Consider the following 22008-nt stretch of genomic DNA (forward strand, 5'->3'; position numbering starts at 1 on the left):
GTTTTGACATCAGTTACCATGAGATTTATTCTGTGAAGCTGCTCCAGACCAGACTCAGTTCCAGGATCTATATGATCTGATCCTTTATCTCAGTCAGAAGTCAAATCAATATTTATTTCATTGCACACTTCACACTCTAAAACATTCAACTATTTATGATTAATGATTATTAAAATATGTGATCATTAGTTTACATCATTTAACTGATTATATTATTTTGTCATTTACACTTTTCCACAGACTGTACACAAACCATATAGATACGCGAAGAGTAACATGTTACTTTATTTAAGGATAAACCAAAGCAAAAAAACACAGATTTGTGATAAAATTGTTTTCTTAAAAATACAATTTTCTTTTCCTTTCAAAACTGAAGTCCCACAGTGACATAAGAAATGAAAGGATAAGAAATTCATTTTCCATATTCAACTTAAATTCTCATGCATATTAACGGAAATAATTCAAAACTACTGGTCTCAGACCAGCCGACCACTGTCATCATCACATGACAGCGGCATCATCCCAGTCTATCAGTGATGGCTCTGTAGGGGGCGCTCTTCTTCCTCATGCAGGCCACATGGTGGAGGACAGTAACTATTATATCACATGTCAGAGATAACACTGGATGGTTCAGCCTTCAGTAGACACATCTCTAGTAATGAGTAAAATACATAAGGTAAGGTAAGGTAAAACTTTATTGATCCCTCAGGAGGTCTCCTTTGGGAAATTGAACATGTGCGGGTCTTAATCATTAAAGGGGATATTCTTTAATTTATTCATACAAATGTGTTATACGTGCTATGCTTATATAACTGCAATACTATGCAACATTCTGTTTTCTGGAAAACTACTGAACAAACACACAAACATTGCCACTCAGCCCCGACACTGCACCGAAGGATCCGAGGTCAGCGAGAGGAACCTCCCTGTTTCATAACCATCGGCATGTCAGTTGATAACGGTACCCTGGTAACCGTCAGAACAGGAACATAACAATTAGACGTGGGGCTTGACACCGAGACACACCGATGGACCCATTCCACCCGTAAGGGGGAGCAACGGCGAAGGAAGGATCCAAGTGCTCCAACCAGGCCGCGTATCGCTAAACAACGCCCGCCTGCATCTTTGATTTTGACCAACGTTAATCTCAAGATTCTCGTACAAACGAGTCTGCGCACTCTGCTTAGGTATCCTTTTCTGAACATCAGCTCACCTGAGAGGTTGTTCCGTTAGGTCCGTGCACGTTGGACTGCCGGCATATATCTGCTCTTACGCTTGAAATAAAGCATTTTGTTTTTAACCTTTTAAAATTCTCCGACTGCCTGACTTCCAAATTCACAACACTAGGTAGTGCAAGAGACTAATCTTTCATGTCACCTCTGGGATTCGAACCCAAGACCTTATGCATCAAAAGCCTAAAAGATGTCTTGTTGTCCTTGTTGTCCTTGTTGTCTCAGTGCATCAGTGAATCTGTGATCGATCACAGGGTCTGCGAGGAAGTTGAGGAAGCATGTGTTGCATTTATCCAGGATAGTTTTCACCTGATGGATCGTGTCATCCTGGTCTTTGTTCAACCCAGTAATCCTGGACGCTCTGGTTTTGATTCATCGAACTCAACTTACTTACTGATCCTGGACGTCTCGATCCTACTGTTGTGCAGTAGACCTCAGGTGCAGTCGTCCTCCGAGTCTCAGGTGGTGGTGGAAGCAAGAGTTCAGGCTAACAGAGCGGCTAAGCTAGCAGGTGTAGCATCACTGAAGAGCTGCTGCTGTTGTGTGTATGTGTGTGTGTGGAGTGTGGTGTGTATGTGTTTTGGATGTGCGGAGTCTGTGAGTTTGATGGGAGTGCGTGTTTGTTGTATGAGTGTTTGTGATTTTGTGTGTGTCTGTTGTGCAAGTGTGTGTAATTGAGTGTGATAACTGTGTGTTTGTTGTGCGAGTGTGTAATTGTGTGTGATAAGTGTTTGTTCAGTGTATGTGGTTCAGTGAGTGATGGGTATGATAAGTGTGTGTTTGTTGTGCGAGTGTGTGTAGTTGAGTGTGATAACTGTGTGTTTGTTGTGTGAGTGTGTGTAATGGTGTGTAATAAATGTGTGATGGTTGTGCGAGTGTGTGTAATTATGTGTGATAAGTGTGTGTTTGTTGAATGGGTGTGTGTAATTGTGTGTGATAAGTGTGTGTTTGTTGAATGAGTGTGTGTAATTATGTGTGATAAGTGTGTGTTTGTTGAATGAGTGTGTGTAATTATGTGTGATAAGTGAGTGTTTGTTGAATGAGTTTGTGTAATAAGTGTGTGTTTGTTGTGCAAGTGTGTGTAATGGTGTGTGATAACTGCGTGTTTGTTGAATGAGTTTGTGTAATAAGTGTGTGTTTGTTGTGCAAGTGTGTGTAATTGTGTGTGTCTGTGCTTGTTGTATGAGTGTATGTGATCAGAGGGGATGGCTGTGTAATAAGTGTGTGTTTGTTGTGTGTCTGTGTTTGTTGCGTGTGTGAGCACAATGAGTGTCATGTGATGAGTGTGTGTGTCTTTGAGCTGCAGGTTGTAACACTCGATGACTGTAACACAATAAAAGTGTTGTGTACTTGTTGACACGAGCGACGACTGTGTAGACACTAAAGTTAACTTTATTGAAAAAACATATTGAAAAATACAAAACATGTTGTTTCCATGACGACCACCATCCGAGCTCTAGCAGGCGCTGACGTTGCAGGCCTGGATCTCCTTGCGAGCCTTGCAGCCCGAGACCCTCTTCCTCTTCAGCGTCGAGCGCTCCTGGATTCCTCCCCCGCACGGCTTGGAGCAGTCGGACCAGTCGCCCCACGTCTGCGTCCTGCAACCTGTCGGGACCAGAACCGGGTTCTTAGACCCACTCGTGCCGGACTCGTCGGTGGACGGACCCGGACTCTCACCTGGCTGTTCTTCAGGCGCCGACTCGCGTCCCTGTTTCCTCCTCCTTCTCTTCTTACCTCCTCCTCCTCCACCTCCTCCTCGCTCCTCCTTGGGTTTGGACCGGCACTTCCTGACCTTGCACTTCTTCCTCTGGATGGTCTCGGGACAGGCGGCTCCGCCGAACTCCGGCTCCAGTTTGATCATGCGGGTCCGGATGGTGTGGCCTCGCCCGCAGGACTTGTTGCACTCGGACCACTCGGTCCACTCGGACATCATGCAGTCCACGGCTGGGGGACGACAACGGAATTGGATTTGGAGGAGCTGATCCTCATCCCGAGGGGGGAACTATAGTGACTCACGGCACTGGGACTTATCGCAGGTCTCGGTCTGCTGCAGGTCCTCGCGACACTGGGCCGGGTCGGACTTCAGCATCCGCTGACGGGTCCGGACGCCTCGACCGCACGTCAGGCTGCACTCGCTCCAGTCGCTCCAGGGCGACGTCATGCAGGAGAGCGACGCAGGATCCGCGCCGCACTCGGCTCCCATCATGCACTTCTCCACCTCGGCCACCTCGCTCTTGCACATGGATCCGTCCAGAGGCGACATCTTCACCATCCGCTCGCGCCGTCTCATGCCCAGTCCACAGGTGGCGCTGCAGGGATCCCACTCACCCCACTCTGTCACCACACAGCTGCTCGGAGCTGAGGAGGAGAGAAGTGTAGGGAACATGAAGGAGAGAAGTGAGGGAACATGAAGGAGAGAAGTGAGGGAATATGAAGGAGAGAAGTGTAGGGAACATGAAGGAGAGAAGTGAGGGAACATGAATAAGAAGTGAGGGAACATGAATAAGAAGTTAGGGAACATGAAGGAGAGAAGTGAGGGAACATGAATAAGAAGTGAGGGAACATGAAGGAGAGAAGTGAGGGAACATGAAGGAGAGAAGTGAGGGAACATGAATAAGAAGTGAGGGAACATGAATAAGAAGTGAGGGAACATGAAGGAGAGAAGTGAGGGAACATGAAGGAGAGAAGTGAGGGAACATGAATAAGAAGTGAGGGAACATGAAGGAGAGAAGTGAGGGAACATGAATAAGAAGTGAGGGAACATGAAGGAGAGAAGTGAGGGAACATGAAGGAGAGAAGTGAGGGAACATGAAGGAGAGAAGTGAGGGAACATAAAGGAGAGAAGTGAGGGAACATGAAGGAGAGAAGTGAGGGAACATGAATAAGAAGTGAGGAACATGAAGGAGAGAAGTGAGGGAACATGAAGGAGAGAAGTGAGGGAACATGAAGGAGAGAAGTGAGGGAACATAAAGGAGAGAAGTGAGGGAACATGAAGGAGAGAAGTGAGGGAACATGAAGGAGAGAAGTGAGGGAACATGAATAAGAAGTGAGGGAACATGAAGGAGAGAAGTAAGGGAACATAAAGGAGAGAAGTGAGGGAACATGAAGGAGAGAAGTGAGGGAACATGAAGGAGAGAAGTAAGGGAACATAAAGGAGAGAAGTGAGGGAACATGAAGGAGAGAAGTGAGGGAACATGAAGGAGAGAAGTGAGGGAACATAAAGGAGAGAAGTGAGGGAACATGAAGGAGAGAAGTAAGGGAACATGAGGAGAGAAGTAAGGGAACATAAAGGAGAGAAGTGAGGGAACATGAAGGAGAGAAGTGAGGGAACATGAAGAAGAGAAGTGAGGGAATATGAAGGAGAGAAGTGTAGGGAACATGAAGGAGAGAAGTGAGGGAACATGAATAAGAAGTGAGGGAACATGAATAAGAAGTTAGGGAACATGAAGGAGAGAAGTGAGGGAACATGAATAAGAAGTGAGGGAACATGAAGGAGAGAAGTGAGGGAACATGAAGGAGAGAAGTGAGGGAACATGAATAAGAAGTGAGGGAACATGAATAAGAAGTGAGGGAACATGAAGGAGAGAAGTGAGGGAACATGAAGGAGAGAAGTGAGGGAACATGAATAAGAAGTGAGGGAACATGAAGGAGAGAAGTGAGGGAACATGAATAAGAAGTGAGGGAACATGAAGGAGAGAAGTGAGGGAACATGAAGGAGAGAAGTGAGGGAACATGAAGGAGAGAAGTGAGGGAACATAAAGGAGAGAAGTGAGGGAACATGAAGGAGAGAAGTGAGGGAACATGAATAAGAAGTGAGGAACATGAAGGAGAGAAGTGAGGGAACATGAAGGAGAGAAGTGAGGGAACATGAAGGAGAGAAGTGAGGGAACATAAAGGAGAGAAGTGAGGGAACATGAAGGAGAGAAGTGAGGGAACATGAAGGAGAGAAGTGAGGGAACATGAATAAGAAGTGAGGGAACATGAAGGAGAGAAGTAAGGGAACATAAAGGAGAGAAGTGAGGGAACATGAAGGAGAGAAGTGAGGGAACATGAAGGAGAGAAGTAAGGGAACATAAAGGAGAGAAGTGAGGGAACATGAAGGAGAGAAGTGAGGGAACATGAAGGAGAGAAGTGAGGGAACATAAAGGAGAGAAGTGAGGGAACATGAAGGAGAGAAGTAAGGGAACATGAGGAGAGAAGTAAGGGAACATAAAGGAGAGAAGTGAGGGAACATGAAGGAGAGAAGTGAGGGAACATGAAGAAGAGAAGTGAGGGAACATGAAGGAGAGAAGTGAGGGAACATGAAGGAGAGAAGTGAGGGAACATGAAGGAGAGAAGTGAGGGAACATGAAGGAGAGAAGTGATGGAACATAAAAGAGTGAGACTCACAGCAATCCTCGTTCACGACACACTTCTCTGTCTCCTCAGTTTCATGCCGACACTCGGATCCGTCGTCTGGAAACTGTTTGATGTATCGTTCTCGTGATCTCATGCCCATCCCACAGGAGGCGCTGCAGGCCGACCAGCTGATCCACTCGGACATCATGCAGGAGGGCGGCTCTGGAGGAAGAAGTCACTCATGTTTGACAAACATTATGACCAGAGGTTCTTATGATTGTGTCACTCGTGTCCAGATTCAAACCTTCTCTGACCACAAATTAAAATACTATTTACTTCAGGATTCGAACCAACAAATCAACATGTGTGTGTATGTTAATGAAGGTTCAGACACACGTGACTCAGAGTGTGTGGAGATGGCGCCCCCTGGTGCTCACCCTCTGTGTCGCAGCCCGGAGCCATGCAGGGCTGGAAGTCCTGTGTGTTTGGACACGACACACTGGGGTCCAGCTGAGCCTTCAACATGCGCTGCCTCATCCGACGACCTTTGTCACAGGTGTTGCTGCTGCACGCTGACCACGGTGACCAGGCGGAGTAGACGCAGGTGTCGGGAGTGTCGTCTGAAACACACACACACACACACTATGTAACATGTCCTTATTTTGAAACACATGTGACTGTTTTTATTTATAATCATAATTAATGTTTTTTATTATAATATTTAGCAATATTTTTATTTATAATCATAGTTTCTGTTTTTATTTAGATTTATTATGATCGTATTTAAATATTCTTATTTTTGTTAACTATTTAAATGCTGTTTTTATTTTTATTGATTATCATATTTATTTTTAATATATCATGTTCAAATCTTTTTTTTATCTTCATATTTAACTTTATTTATTTTTTACTTATTATCATATTTAACCTTTTTATTTAAATGTATTATCCTTATATTTACCGTTTTTATTTAGATTTATTATCATCATATTTGACCTTTTTATTTTAATTTATAATCCTTATATTTACCATTTTAATTGTAATGTATTATCCTTATATTTACTGTTTTTATTTTAATTTATAATCCTTATATTTACCGTTTTTATTTTGATTTATTATCATCATATTTGACCTTTTTATTCTAATTTATTATCCTTATATTTACCATTTTTATTTGTATTTATTATCCTTACATTTACCGTTTTTATTTGTATTTATTATCCTTACATTTACTGTTTTTATTTTAATTTATAATCCTTATATTTGCCGTTTTTATTTTAATTTATTATCCCTACATTTACCGTTTTTATTTGTATTTATTATCCTTATATTTAACCTTTTTATTTTGATTTATTATCCTTATATTTACTGTTTTTATTTTGATGTATAATCCTTATATTTACCGTTTTTATTTTGATGTATAATCCTTATATTTACCGTTTTTATTTTGATTTATTATCCTTATATTTACCGTTTTTATTTTGATTTATTATCCTTATATTTACCGTTTTTATTTTAATTTATTATTATCATATTTGACCTTTTTATTTTAATTTATAATCCTTATATTTACCATTTTGTTTTGATTTATTATCCTTATATTTACTGTTTTTATTTTGATTTATAATCCTTATATTTACCGTTTTTATTTTGATTTATAATCCTTATATTTACCGTTTTTATTTTGATTTATTATCCTTATATTTACTGTTTTTATTTTGATTTATAATCCTTATATTTACCGTTTTTATTTTGATTTATTATCCTTTTATTTAACCTTTTTATTTCAACTTATTATCCTTATATATATATATATATATATATATATATATATATATATATATATATATATATTTTTTATTTTTATTTTTTATTATCCTTATATTTACCGTTTTTATTTGTATTTATTATCCTTATATTTACCGTTTTTATTTGTATTTATTATCCTTACATTTACTGTTTTTATTTTAATTTATAATCCTTATATTTGCCGTTTTTATTTTAATTTATTATCCCTACATTTACCGTTTTTATTTGTATTTATTATCCTTATATTTAACCTTTTTATTTTGATTTATTATCCTTATATTTACTGTTTTTATTTTGATGTATAATCCTTATATTTACCGTTTTTATTTTGATGTATAATCCTTATATTTACCGTTTTTATTTTGATTTATTATCCTTATATTTACCGTTTTTATTTTGATTTATTATCCTTATATTTAGCGTTTTTATTTTAATTTATTATTATCATATTTGACCTTTTTATTTTAATTTATAATCCTTATATTTGCCGTTTTTATTTTAATTTATTATCCCTACATTTACCGTTTTTATTTGTATTTATTATCCTTATATTTAACCTTTTTATTTTAATTTATTATCCTTACATTTACCTTTTTTTATTTTAATTTATTATCCTTACATTTAACCTTTTTATTTTGATTTATTATCATCATATTTAACCTTTTTATTTTAATTTATTATCCTTATATTTACCGTTTTTATTTTAATTTATTTTCCTTATATTTCCACCATGCTGATACATATCCAGTCTATAGTGAAGCAGAACAGGTGATGGTCGTGACTCACCTTCCAGTCGCTCCTCCAGCCCGATGTCAGCGACGATGTCGTCAACAGAGTCCGGCTCCGTGTTGCACTGATCGCCCTGAAGAATGAGTTCAAAGAATGTTTCGCGTCTCAGTCTCAGAAACTTTCATTCATTTATTCATAAAAATAAATCTTTGATATTTCAACGCTGGTACCTTCCTGGCCAGGCGCTCCACCAGCACTCGGGCCAGCGGCGTGATAGCGCCCCCTGCAGGGTCGTAGAAGGGACTCTGTGGGTGGTCCAGGCTGGTGAGGGGTCGGATCTTCTCTTGAGGGACGGTCGGGCTGTTAGGAGCCTGAAGACACAACGACGTGAAGCGTCTCCTTGAACTTTCTACCATTGTTCAGCAGTTTACATGTCCATCCATCCATTCATTCATTCATTCATTCATCCATCCATCCATCCATCCATGTATCCATCCATGTATCCATTCATTCATCCATCCATCCATCCATCCATTCATTCATTCATTCATTCATCCATCCATCCATCCATTCATCCATCCATCCATCCATGTATCCATCCATTCCTCCATTCATCCATCCATCCATCCATTCATTCGCATATTAACCCATTCACATATTGTTTATCCATCCATCCTATCACCCATCCACCTATGCTTACATTCTCATATTGGTAAATTCACCCATTCACCTATTTAATCATTAACCCATTAAAACATTTAGATCACCATACATTCATCCATTAAATCATTTAGCCAATCACATATTCATACATCCACCTATTCAAACTCTCACCGATTTACAACTTCAGCCATTCACAATGTCATTCATTCATCCACCTATTTATACATTTAAATATTCATACATTTACTCACTCATCCATTCACATATTCATCCATCCAGCCATTCACTTATGTCCCAATCATCCATTCAATTATTGATCATTTCACATGTTCATTTTTTCATCCATTCATACGTTCATCAAGCCAACCATTTATCTATGCAACCATCAATCCATTCATCCATCAAACCAATTAACTATTTACACGATCATCACCTCAAACCATTCATCCATTCATCCATTCATCCATTCATCCATTCATCCATCCATTCATCCATCCAACCATCCAACCTTCTGTTCACCCATTCACCCGTTTTCAAACTTTAGTTACTGTCCAAGTTTTCCTCAGAGCAAGGGACCTGGACCTCCTCACCTCGTAGGTCACACCGCTGTCCGTCCCAGCGTCCCAGGGCAGCAGGTCGACCTCCAGCCTCTGGACCCAGCCGCAGTCCTTGGTGCACAAGTCTTCCCCAGAGAGGCCCACGTTCCAGTCCGGACTCGGGCCCAGCATGGTCAGGAAGGACATGAGGTGGCGGGTCGGGTCCACGGAGAACTCGGCCGACGGAGGAGATCGACTGCGGAGGAGAAGACGAGGCTGGTCATGCTAACTGTTAGCAACGACACGACAACATGTGAGAAGAGGTCAGAGGTCAGAGGTCAGCTGAAGGTTCAGGTGGACTCACAGGTTGCGCGGCTGCCAGGCCGGCCACTGAGCTTTAGTCTTGATGACGCTCAACACTTCTTCAGTCTGTGGACACAGAGAGAAGCAGCTGAATATATACAAGTACACACACTTATACACATGTACACACACTTATACACAAGTACACACACTTATACACATGTACACACACTTATACACAAGTACACACACTTGTTGATTTCCTGGAACTCCTGTGTTGTTCTCAGTATTATCTTGATTTTTAAAGTATATACTTTTTTGAGTATTGTTTTGATTGTCTAAGCGCTTTGTGACCCTGGTCTAGAAAAGCACTATATAAATAAATATTACTTACTTACTTACTGGATCAGAATCTATTGATGGTTCCTGAACAAGATTAAGGACCAGAGGAGAGAAATCTTTTCAGGCTGTTGCTCCTAAGCTTTGGAACCATCTCTGTGTTTGATGATCTACTGACTCCTTTAAGAAACATCTTAAGACGTTTCTATTTGTTCAGGCTTTTCCTTGAATTTCTCAAACTCCTGTGTTGTTCTCAGTATTATCTTGATCTTTAAAGTATGTACTTTTTTAAGTATTGTTTTGATTGTCTAAGCGCTTTGTGACCCTGGTCTCGAAAAGTTCTATATAAATAAATATTACTTACTTACTTACTTACTTATACACAAGTACACACACTTATACACATGTACACACACTTATACACAAGTACACACACTTATACACAAGTACACACACTTATACACATGTACACACACTTATACACATGTACACACACTTATACACAAGTACACACACTTATACACAAATACATACACTTATACACATGTACACACACTTATACACATGTACACACACTTATACATCTATACATGTACACACACTTATACACAAGTACACACACTTATACACAAGTACACACACTTATACACAAGTACACACACTTATACACATGTACACACACTTATACACAAGTACACACACTTATACACAAGTACACACACTTATACATCTATACATGTACACACACTTATATATATTTTGACCTATACATGTACACACACTTATATATATATATTGACCTATACATGTATACACATATACACACCCTTATTTACATATACACAAACTTATAAACCTATACATAGACACACATATACACTTGGCATGAAACACATACAGACACACACAAACACACATATACACAAGCAACCTTGCATGTATATACACAAAAAATATGTACACTTATACATGTAAACACATTAATATATATACTGTATATACACACAAACACACCTATACATTTACACACAAATACATACCCTTATGTATATATAAACAAACAAACGTATACACTTATACATGCACACACATATACAAACATGTACATGTATATACACACACAGAGTTATACATTTATATACACACACACACATTTCCTTATATACATATATACCTGTATATATATAATATACATGCACATACAAAAACGTATACACATATGCCTATAGGCACAAACACATTTGTACATGTAAACACACATTAACACACTTACAACTGTACCCCTATCACACACAGACACACAAATATATAGACTTATAAATATATACACACACATACACAAACATATACACTTGTAAATAAACACAAAGGTAAACACTTATACAACACATACACACATACACACTCATACATCATTATACATACACACAAACACTTATACACACAGACACACAAACATACTTGTACATCTACACACTCATACATCATTATACATACACACAAACACATGCACTTATACACACAGACACACAAACTAGCTCCATGTCTTGTGAGATCATCTCACTTGAATGTTAAACTCTTCTTCATTCATGTGATTTAAGAACCAGGTCAAGATCAGGTCAAGGTCAGCCTCGTGTGGACACTGGAGGAACTGCAGCTTTTGTTCTTGCTCTTCCCTCAGAAGCAGATGTTTTTCTCCTTAACTCAGGTGAGTCTGCAGGTGGATTCCTGCTTTTTTTTTCTCTCCCTCCATCTTTTCTCTGTGCGACTCGTTACGACTCGTCTGTGTAATTATCTTCAGTCACGCAGAGTAACTGCTGAGACGTGATCTGTCAGGACGGGTTGAAGAACCTGGTCCACAGCAGGTCTGGACCACACCAGGTCTGGACCACACCAGGTCTGGTCCACACCAGGTCTGGTCCACACCAGGTCTGGTCCACACCAGGTCTGGACCACACCAGGTCTGGACCACACCAGGTCTGGTCCACACCAGGGAGATGATGATGAGACGTCTGACGAGAGCAGGAACATCATGTGGCAGGAGAACATCTCGGAGGAGGTCCTGAGACATTGTAGGACCTCAAGGAGCAGTGGAGGATGTGTGTGTGTGTGTGTGTGTGTGTGTGTGTGTGTGTGTGTGTGTGTGTGTGTGTGTGTGTGTGTGTGTGTGTGTGTGTGTGTGTGTGTGTGTGATTGTGTGTTTGTTCATTTGCATGTTTTTTTGTATGCGAGTGTGAGTATGTGTGTTGGTGTGTGTGCGTGTGTTCGTTAGTATGCGAGTGTGTGTGTTGGTGTGTGTGCGTGTGTTGTTTGTGCATGTGTGTGTGTGTGAGTAAGTGTGTATGGTGTGTGTTTGTGAGGCGAGTGAGGAGAGTCGAGTTCACCATCATCAGTGAGTCACAGATCGAGTCACAAAAAAGAATCTCTCAGCACCAGCTCGACCCACGTCTTCTCCAAGGAACGACTCATATTGTCCGAGCGAGTCAAAGCGAATGAGTCGTTTCCGAGAGTCGCTGACACATGATTCGTTAAGAGCCTGCAGCGACTCACATTCCTCTCTCAAGACGAGGCCTGTCGGGCCGCGTCTGCACACGAGTCGTCACACGAGTCGTCACACGAGTCGTCACACGAGTCGTCACACGAGTCGTCACACGAGTCGTCACACGAGTCGTCACACGAGTCGTCACACGAGTCGTCACACGAGTCGTCACACGAGTCGTCACACGAGTCGTCACACGAGTCGTCACACGAGTCGTCACACCGACTCACTCGGCCATCTGAAGAAATGACTCACTCATGCATTAACCCATGAGTCATCGACACCGATTTCCTCTCTTCACACTCCAGCAGCACAAACGTTGTTTTCGGGACATGTGTGTCCACAAGAGGGCGCTGTTCTGCACTGACCCGCCGATGATTCGCTGGACCTACGTGGACTCAGCACTTTTCTTTTTACCTATAATGACTCGTTCAGGTTCGAGTCACTGAGTCATGTTATCGTCTGCCGAGTCATGTTATCGTCTGCCGAGTCATGTTATCGTCTGCTGAGTCATGTTATCGTCTGCTGAGTCATGTTATCGTCTGCCGAGTCATGTTATCGTCTGCCGAGTCATGTTATCGTCTGCTGAGTCATGTTATCGTCTGCTGAGTCATGTTATCGTCTGCTGAGTCATGTTATCGTCTGCTGAGTCATGTTATCGTCTGCTGAGTCATGTTATCGTCTGCTGAGTCATGTTATCGTCTGCCGAGTCATGTTATCGTCTGCCGAGTCATGTTATCGTCTGCCGAGTCATGTTATCGTCTGCCGAGTCATGTTATCGTCTGCCGAGTCATGTTATCGTCTGCCGAGTCATGTTATCGTCTGCCGAGTCATGTTATCGTCTGCCGAGTCATGTTATCGTCTGCCGAGTCATGTTATCGTCTGCCGAGTCATGTTATCGTCTGCCGAGTCATGTTATCGTCTGCCGAGTCATGTTATCGTCTGCCGAGTCATTTTATCGTCTGCTGAGTCATGTTATCGTCTGCTGAGTCATGTTATTGTCTGCTGAGTCATGTTATCGTCTGCTGAGTCATGTTATCGTCTGCTGAGTCATGTTATCGTCTGCTGAGTCATGTTATCGTCTGCTGACTCGACGCACTTGTTATTCCGCACGAGTTTAGCGAAGATTCCACAGAGTTCCTGCTCCGGATGCTAACCGTTAGCGCACTAGCTCGAACTTTCACACGTTCTTTAAAGATCCGATTCATGAAGACGTCACACGCCGGAATCTCCTGTCACTCCGCGACAGCACTTTGACCGACGCACAAAACCATTTTGTTACACAAAAACAGGTTTAGGACTCGCACAACCGCGGCTATTGTACGCCGGCTTCTTGCAGCTCAATGGAAACATTCCAGGCCTTCGAGCCGCTGAAGACTCTTTTGTGCCGTAGCCATTAGCTCCGGAGACGAGTCTTAGCTGTCCGTCAGCCGCTAACGTCTGCACACAAGCGCACAAACACTCTCTGACAGGCTCACAGCTCGCTGACGTCCGGCGACAACGCGCCATTGTTCGCACACAGCCGGACAACGATAAACCCCGACATGACAACAACGTCACCGGTTGTCCAGCTATAGCTTCTTCTGTCGCGCTAGCTAGCGCTGAAGAACTAGCTTTAGCAAACGAAGTATAAAATAATGTTTCAAAAGTCATGATAAATTAGCTCCTTGGCAGAGGTATGTGTGAGTGTGAGTCTGTATATGTTCATGCAATTGAGAGTGTGTCTGTGGCACAATTTGCAGACTCTGTGTGTGCGTTTGTTTGTGAAAGTGTGTATGCGTGTCTGTGTTTTGTATAACAATGTTTTTGTATCCATGTGTGTGTGTGTGCATGTGTGCGTGTGTAAAATTGTATGTATGAGTAGAAGTGTATATGCGTGGGTGTGAGTGTGAGCATGTACTAAAATGTCATTGTGTATAAGATTGTGTTTTTGCGTGCTTACCGAAGTTAATGTGTTTCTAAAAGTCTGTATAAAAGTATGGTTGAGCGCGAGTGTGTGTTAGTGTGTATGTTTATGTGTAAGTGTGAATTTGTGTTAGTGAACATTTGTGTGTGTGAGTGAGCATCTGTGTGTGTGAGTGTGTATTTGTATGTGTGAGTGAGCATCTGTGTGTGTGAGTGTGTATTTGTGTGTGTGAGTGAGCATTTGTGTGTGTGAGTGTGTATTTGTGTGTGTGAGTGAGCATCTGTGTGTGTGAGTGTGTATTTGTATGTGTGAGTGAGCATCTGTGTGTGAGTATGTATTTGTATGTGTGAGTGAGCATCTGTGTGTGTGAGTGTGTATTTGTGTGTGTGAGTGAGCATTTGTGTGTGTGAGTGTGTATTTGTGTGTGTGAGTGAGCATTTGTGTGTGTGAGTGAGCATGTGTGTGTGTGAGTGTGTATTTGTGTGTGTGAGTGAGCATCTGTGTGTGTGAGTGTGTATTTGTATGTGTGAGTGAGCATCTGTGTGTGTGAGTGTGTATTTGTGTGTGTGAGTGAGCATTTGTGTGTGTGAGTGTGTATTTGTGTGTGTGAGTGAGCATCTGTGTGTGTGAGTGTGTATTTGTGTGTGTGAGTGAGCATCTGTGTGTGTGAGTGTGTATTTGTATGTGTGAGTGAGCATTTGTGTTTGTGAGTGTGTATTTGTGTACGTAAGTGTGATGTTGTGTGAATATTTGTGTGTGTATTTGTGTCTGTGAGTGAGCATTTGTGTGTGTGTATTTGTGTGTGTGTGATTGAGCATTTGTGTGTGTGTGTGTATATTTGTCTCTGTGAGTGAGCATGTATGTGTGTGTGTATTTGTGTGTGTGTATGATTTTTCATTTGTGTGTGTGTATTTATCTGTGCGTGACCATTTGTGTTTGTGTATTTGTGTGTGTGAGTGAGTATGTGTGTGTGAGTGAGCACTTGTGTGTGTGTGTGACTCCAGTCTAAGTTGTGATGCAGCTGTTGATTGACAGGTGGTCTTCTACCTTCTGTCGGATCTGCTCCTCCATCTTGATCGGCGATCCGTACTCGGCGACCTGACGAACTCCCTCGCTGGCGAAGCCTCCATATTCCCACAGAACGTAAGCCGGAGAGTGAGACGCTCCGATCAGAGCCGACCAGTGGTTCGCTCGTCCTGCAGGAGAAGTTCACGCTTCAGTCGTTCATGAACGTTTACAGCATGACATCACTTCCTGTCGTGAACTCACGAGGATAATCACGAGGATGGACCTTCTCAGACCAGTTCCCGTGGAAGGTCAGGCGGTACTTTGCACTTCCACAGGCGCAGCACTGGACGGGAGGAGGTTCTGTTGCTTGACCAGGAAGTCGTTCTGCGGAGGAGATAGAGGAGCGAGAGAGTCCAGGTGATAATGATGATGATGATGATGATGATGATGAGGATGATGAAGTGACGGTGATGATGAAGAGATAGAGATAGAGATGGAGGGAGAGAAGATGTCATTACCTCTCTCACAGAGACGGATAGTGAGTGAACCTTGATCCTGGAAGTAAATGACTCTCTTCTGGACGATGCTGGCCCTGAAAGTGGAGAAGATTGAGAATCACTGGCAGAAGAACATGATGTGATTATTAGAACTTCATTCAAGTTACTTTAAGAACTAAAGTACTTCGACATCTCGATCCCCACCTTCTACATCATCGTCTTCTACATCGTAATCTTCTACATGGTAATCTTTTACATCGTAATCTTCTACATGGTAATCTTGACATCGTAATATTCTACATCGTAATCTTTTACATCGTAATCTTCTACATCGTAATCTTCTACGTCATCATCTTCTACATCGTCATCTTCTACATCGTCATCTTCTACATCCTAATCTTTTACATTGTCATCTTTTGCATCGTAATCTTCTACATCGTAATCTTTTACATCGTAATCTTCTAGACCGTAATCTTCTACATCGTGGTCCCCTACATCGTAATTTTCTACATCGTAATCTTTTACATCGTAATCTTCTACATCGTGGTCCCCTACATCGTAATTTTCTACATCGTAATCTTCTACATCATAATCTTCTACATCGTCGTCCCCAAATCGTCATCTTCTACATCGTCATCTTCTACATCGTAATCTTTTACATTGCAATCTTCTACATCGTGATCTTCTACATCGTTATCTTCTACATCGTTATCTTCTACAACGTAATCTTCTACATCATCCCATTCTACATTGTAATCTTTTACATCGTATTCTACTACATCGTCATCTTCTACATCGTAATCTTTTACATTGCAATCTTCTACATCGTGATCTTCTACATCGTTATCTTCTACATCGTTATCTTCTACAACGTAATCTTCTACATCATCGCCTTCTACATCGTAATCTTTTACATCGTATTCTACTACATCGTCATCTTCTACATCGTAATCTTCTACATATTCATCATCATCTTGATCCTTATCTTAATCATCGTAATCTGCATCATCACCATCAGCTTCATCACCATCACCTTCATCACCTTCATCATCTTCATCATCTTCGTCATCTTCACTTTCATCATCTTCAAAACCATAACCTCCATCTTCATCATGACTGTCACATATATATATATAACTCCACGACACTGATGAGACTCCAGCAAACACCTACAACACCTACTTCAGGGTCACACAGCCGGTTCCGCTCACAGGTGCAGTCCAGAAGACCTGGATCCTGGTGCGTCTCCTCGGAGTACTTTCTGTCACTGCAGGAGCACAGTTGCTCATGAACTGAGTGTCGTCCTCGTCGATGATCTGAGGAGACACAAGTCACATGACCTCTGTTACTGTGTCTTCAAGACACACCTGAGAGGGAACATGAAGGAGAGAAGTGAGGGAACATGAAGGAAAGAAGTGAGGGAACATGAAGGAGAGAAGTGAGGGAACATGAAGGAGAGAAGTGAGGGAACATGAAGGAGAGAAGTGAGGGAACATGAAGGAGAGAAGTGAGGGAACATGAAGAAGAGAAGTGAACATGAAGGAGAGAAGTGAGGGAACATGAAGGAGAGAAGTGAGGGAACATGAAGGAGAGAAGTGAGGGAACATGAAGAAGAGAAGTGAACATGAAGGAGAGAAGTGAGGGAACATGAAGGAGAGAAGTGAGGGAACATGAAGGAGAGAAGTGAGGGAACATGAAGAAGAGAAGTGAACATGAAGGAGAGAAGTGAGGGAACATGAAGGAGAGAAGTGAGGGAACATGAAGAAGAGAAGTGAACATGAAGAAGAGAAGGGAACATGAAGGAGAGAAGTGAGGGAACATGAAGGAGAGAAGTGAGGGAACATGAAGAAGAGAAGTGAACATGAAGGAGAGAAGTGAGGGAACATGAAGGAGAGAAGTGAGGGAACATGAAGAAGAGAAGTGAACATGAAGGAGAGAAGTGAGGGAACATGAAGGAGAGAAGTGAGGGAACATGAAGGAGAGAAGTGAGGGAACATGAAGGAGAGAAGTGAGGGAACATGAATTCCTTCATTCTCTCACTGAATCTTTGAACCTTCATGTGTTTACATACAGCAGCTGCTCTTTCTACTGAAAAAAAACCTCCTGAATTCTTGAGCAAGAACTTCTTGATACACAGTTGTTGAACTAACACCTCAGTTGTGGTGATGATGGTGATGATGATGATGATGATGATGAGGATGATTATGATGAAGATGAAAGTTAAGAAGATGATGAAGAAGGTGATGATGAAGATGATGAAGGTGATGAAGATGAAGATGATGAAGGTGATGAAGATGATGATGAAGAAGGTGATGATGAAGGTGATAAAAGTAAGAAGTTAACAGATGTTCACAAACACACACCATGGGACAAAGTTGTGTTGCCGTGGAGACCAAACATGAGTGACAGCTGGTGAGTAAACAGAGTTAGCTCACAATTGGTCAACGATGTGAATCTGACGCAAATGTTCAAAACTCTACATCGTCAAACTGTCTGTGTACGTGTCGCCCCATGACCTATGACCTTTTGACACGATCGGAGTCCCACCTGGTGGAGTCTGGTGCACCCGCAGCAGGTCTCGACGCACAATGTTTTGTCGTGTCTTAAAGATATTGTGTTGATCTTTGACTGAACCTGCGTCAAGATAATCACGACATAACATCTGTGTGTTGTTGCTGCGATTGTCCAGCAAGTGATGACACGTTTCAGAGCCGGGTTAGTACACACAACACAACACATGCACACGCACACGCACACGCACACACACACACACAACCCAACATCCACACACTCACTTCATACACACCTCCCATTGTCAAACACACAGACACACCTCACACAATCCAACGCACCACTTACTTCTCACACACAACTAATTTACCTCTCATACTTTTACACACACACACACACACACACACACTAACTACAAACACACAAACTACATACTAACTCACAAACAAACACACATCTCAGTCACACACACAATTTACAACTTCAATTTTGACGTCACTTGGGAACACTCTTGCATGTGTGTAAGTGTGTGTGTGTGTGTCTTTATTTCACGTGTGGTCTGATAAAAAGTAACTGTGGTTGTGTTATGTTGTGTTGACGAAACTAAAGTTTGTAATTAACAAATAACCATGACTTACTTACTTTCTTACAATTAAAAGGGACGAGTTCACAGTTCAAAGGTCAAAGTTTTGATGTCTGTGAAAACATACTACGACAATAAAAGTTAGGTTTGTTTCTGAAGTTGTTGGATCCACAGTGACGTCCTGTGAGTGTGTGAGGAACTGCTCTCTGGTCTCTTGATGGACCATCAGTGAGATGTCAGTCCACATGTCTCTCTCAGAAGGTCCAGGACTTCCCTGCAGAGGGACACGGCCGGTCCTCGGGCTCGAGCAGCTTCAGTCTCCTGCTGAGATCTGATCTGCTGCTCCACACCAGACTTTCTTCTCTGGAGGATCTGGATCATCTGGTGAAGGGTCACCTGACTGGTCTCCACTGCTTCATCAGCAGAGACTCTGATGTTCTTCTCCTCCTGCTGGAGAAGCTTCACTCCTTCCTCTCTCTTCTGGATCTTCTACTGATCCTGATCCACTTCTTTCTCTCTCTCCCCTCTCTCTTTCTCTTTTTCCTTGCACTTTATTGTTTTTCCAACTGCGCTGTTGTGAAAGTGTGTTTCCCCTCTGGGGATGAATAAAGCTTTTCTATTCTATTCTCCTCTCTGCTGTGGTCCAGACGATGTCATGATCTTTGTGTTGGTCCACACAGAGAGACCAGATGAGCTGCTGATCAGAACCAAAGAACATCTTCTCCTCCTCCTGGTGTTCAGAGCAGATCATCTCCTTGAGCTGCTTGGACGGCTGGACCAGCTTGTGTCTCCTGTAGGCCCGGAGCTTCTCAATGAAGCTGAAGATGTTCCTCACAATAGGAGACCAGACACACCAGACAGGACTTGAGGGCTTTCATCTTCACAGGTCTTCAGGTCCAGCAGAGAAGAGGTCCTTCAGCTGGTCCGGTCTTCTTCAGCTGCTCCACTAACACGGTGTTCTTCTGCAGGAGAGGTCTCTCTCTGAAGCTCTGTCTGCTCTACACTTGTAGATGTTCTTGTCCTGTCAGTGACCTTCGACACAGATCTTACAGTAACAACTCTAGTCGTCTCCATGTGGCTGCTGAAGGTCACACTTCCTGTTCTGCAGCCCTTGAAAACACACTCTGACTCACACTCTTGCTCAACTTCCTTCAAACACACACACACAGAGACACACACACACATTCACACTCTCTCCCACACACACAGGTCAGAGGTCAGCCTCTGGTGTTGAACCAGCAGCAACATTCCAGGAGTGCAGACAGCAGACAGGAACAGGAAGCAGCTGGAGTGAGATTTGACTTCCTTCAGCAGCAGGACCGCGTCACTCGGCAGGAGACAGACTGACCGCAGACTGACCACAGACTGACCACAGACTGACCACTGGTGTCAGTCAACACTTCACTGCTCGAAGCTCCCCTCGAAGTTTGTCTCTGACCATCGTACAAATAGAATATAGAAGATTTAAAATAGAAAAATCAGAGTCCGAGAAAAACAATGTTATCTTTATCTTACTGGGCGTCTAGACGGCCTCACGTGGCCCCCCAAACCGTGTCTTGAAGGTTCATGTTGTCAAACGAACTTTTGAGTGTTTTTCTCAGAACGTCGGCTTCATTCGCTGAGTCATGGTTAGTGGGCATGTGCAGACATGGAAGAGGATTCACAGGAAAGTAAGTTTAACCCTCGAGCGTCTGAGAACATCTGATGATGGTTGATGAAGATGAAGATGAAGATGATGATGAAGATGATTGTGAAGATGATGAAGATAAAGATAAAGATGATGATGATGTGGTTTATGATGATGAAGATGAAGATGATGATGATGATGATGATGATGATGATGAAACGTTACAGGAAGCACAGGTAGTGTTGACCAATCACAGAGCAGATTTGAAGGCTCATACGTAGACATCAATGATTCAACAGGAAGAGAAGTAGAAACTAAACGAGCCGACAGATGCTCTGAAGGATCTGATTGGACCAGAGACACCAGTCCATACGTCCATATTAGATCAAGATACATGCGCCATTTTGACTCTCCACTGACATTAGACTCCAGCAGTTTGAGAAGTGTTGTCGAAGTGTAGTATCACCTGGAACTGTCCCCCGAAGTCGTCCTCCGAGGTCCCCTCGCGTCCCTCCTTCAGCGCGATGAGCGTGAAGCCTCGGAAATAAGCAGGACTGGCGGCCATCAGCTCCACTGAGAGAGAAGAAGAAGAAACTCTTCTGTCACACGAGTCTCAAGGTGAGTTCGACCTCCGACCCCATCTTGGTTCTACTCTCAGATGTTTTGACTCTCCTTACTTTGACCTTGAGACTAGGAGTCATAACATGATGACGTCATCGTACCGTTCAGAACATGTGACTCAATGCCGCATGAATTCACCGCTCACGAGTACGACAAGTACTACAAACCAGATCTGCAGCGCCCCCAGAGGCCTGGAGGGGAAGTACAGTCCGAGTTGAAAACTGCTGAGTAGTTACTTGTTTTGCTGAGTAATCACTTTCACCCTCAATGGAGGGCAGGAGGAGGAATGGTGTAGCAGAAACGCACAATGAGTTGTGTACCGTTGTGGGTGTGTGTCATTTGTTAGCTGGTTCTCTTGGACAGACTCTTCCTCCTCGCCCTGACCTCTGACCCCGACATCATGGGAACGGAAGTGAATGTAGGTCAAAGATGACATCAGAGATCTTGATGAACACACAACAACATTGACACACACACACACACATGTACACAGAACAAACACAAACACATGAACATGCACAAACATTGACCCACACACACATGTACATAGACATGCACAAATACATGAACACACACAAACGCGTACACGCTTACACACTCGTACACACATACATACATGCACACCCAGACACACACATACATACATGTACATATGACATGTAAGCATGCACCCGTACAAACATACTCACGTAAACATAAAAACAAAACACGCACAGACAATCCTACACATACAGACACACAAAAGAGACAAACACACACATACATAC

General features: G+C 42.4%; 1 protein-coding gene across 2 annotated transcripts in view; it reads right to left on the reverse strand.

The window, feature by feature from the left end:
• Positions 1-2606: 2606 nt before the first annotated feature.
• Positions 2607-22008, reverse strand: part of LOC148074362 (spondin-1-like) — a 20225-nt gene continuing 823 nt past the window's right edge. Inside the window, exons 2-15 of one of the 2 annotated variants that reach the window (XM_087796719.1) lie at positions 21087-21193; positions 17082-17215; positions 15921-15994; positions 15664-15786; positions 15442-15590; positions 9672-9736; positions 9362-9563; positions 8339-8479; positions 8166-8241; positions 6008-6190; positions 5622-5792; positions 3249-3590; positions 2910-3176; positions 2607-2837 (exon numbers count right to left, since the gene is read on the reverse strand). In XM_087796719.1, the coding sequence (XP_087652845.1) occupies positions 2689-2837; positions 2910-3176; positions 3249-3590; positions 5622-5792; positions 6008-6190; positions 8166-8241; positions 8339-8479; positions 9362-9563; positions 9672-9736; positions 15442-15590; positions 15664-15786; positions 15921-15994; positions 17082-17215; positions 21087-21193 (2183 nt within the window). In that variant the 3' untranslated portion in view covers positions 2607-2688. Of the gene's footprint in view, positions 3177-3248; positions 3591-5621; positions 5793-6007; positions 6191-8165; positions 8242-8338; positions 8480-9361; positions 9564-9671; positions 9737-15441; positions 15591-15663; positions 15787-15920; positions 15995-17081; positions 17216-21086; positions 21194-22008 lie in introns of both variants that reach the window. The other variant, XM_087796717.1, reaches the window with a different exon arrangement.

The sequence above is a fragment of the Callionymus lyra genome, chromosome 8 (genome assembly GCF_982586985.1).
Source record: "Callionymus lyra chromosome 8, fCalLyr1.hap1.1, whole genome shotgun sequence".
Classification (NCBI taxonomy): Eukaryota; Metazoa; Chordata; class Actinopteri; order Syngnathiformes; family Callionymidae; genus Callionymus; species Callionymus lyra.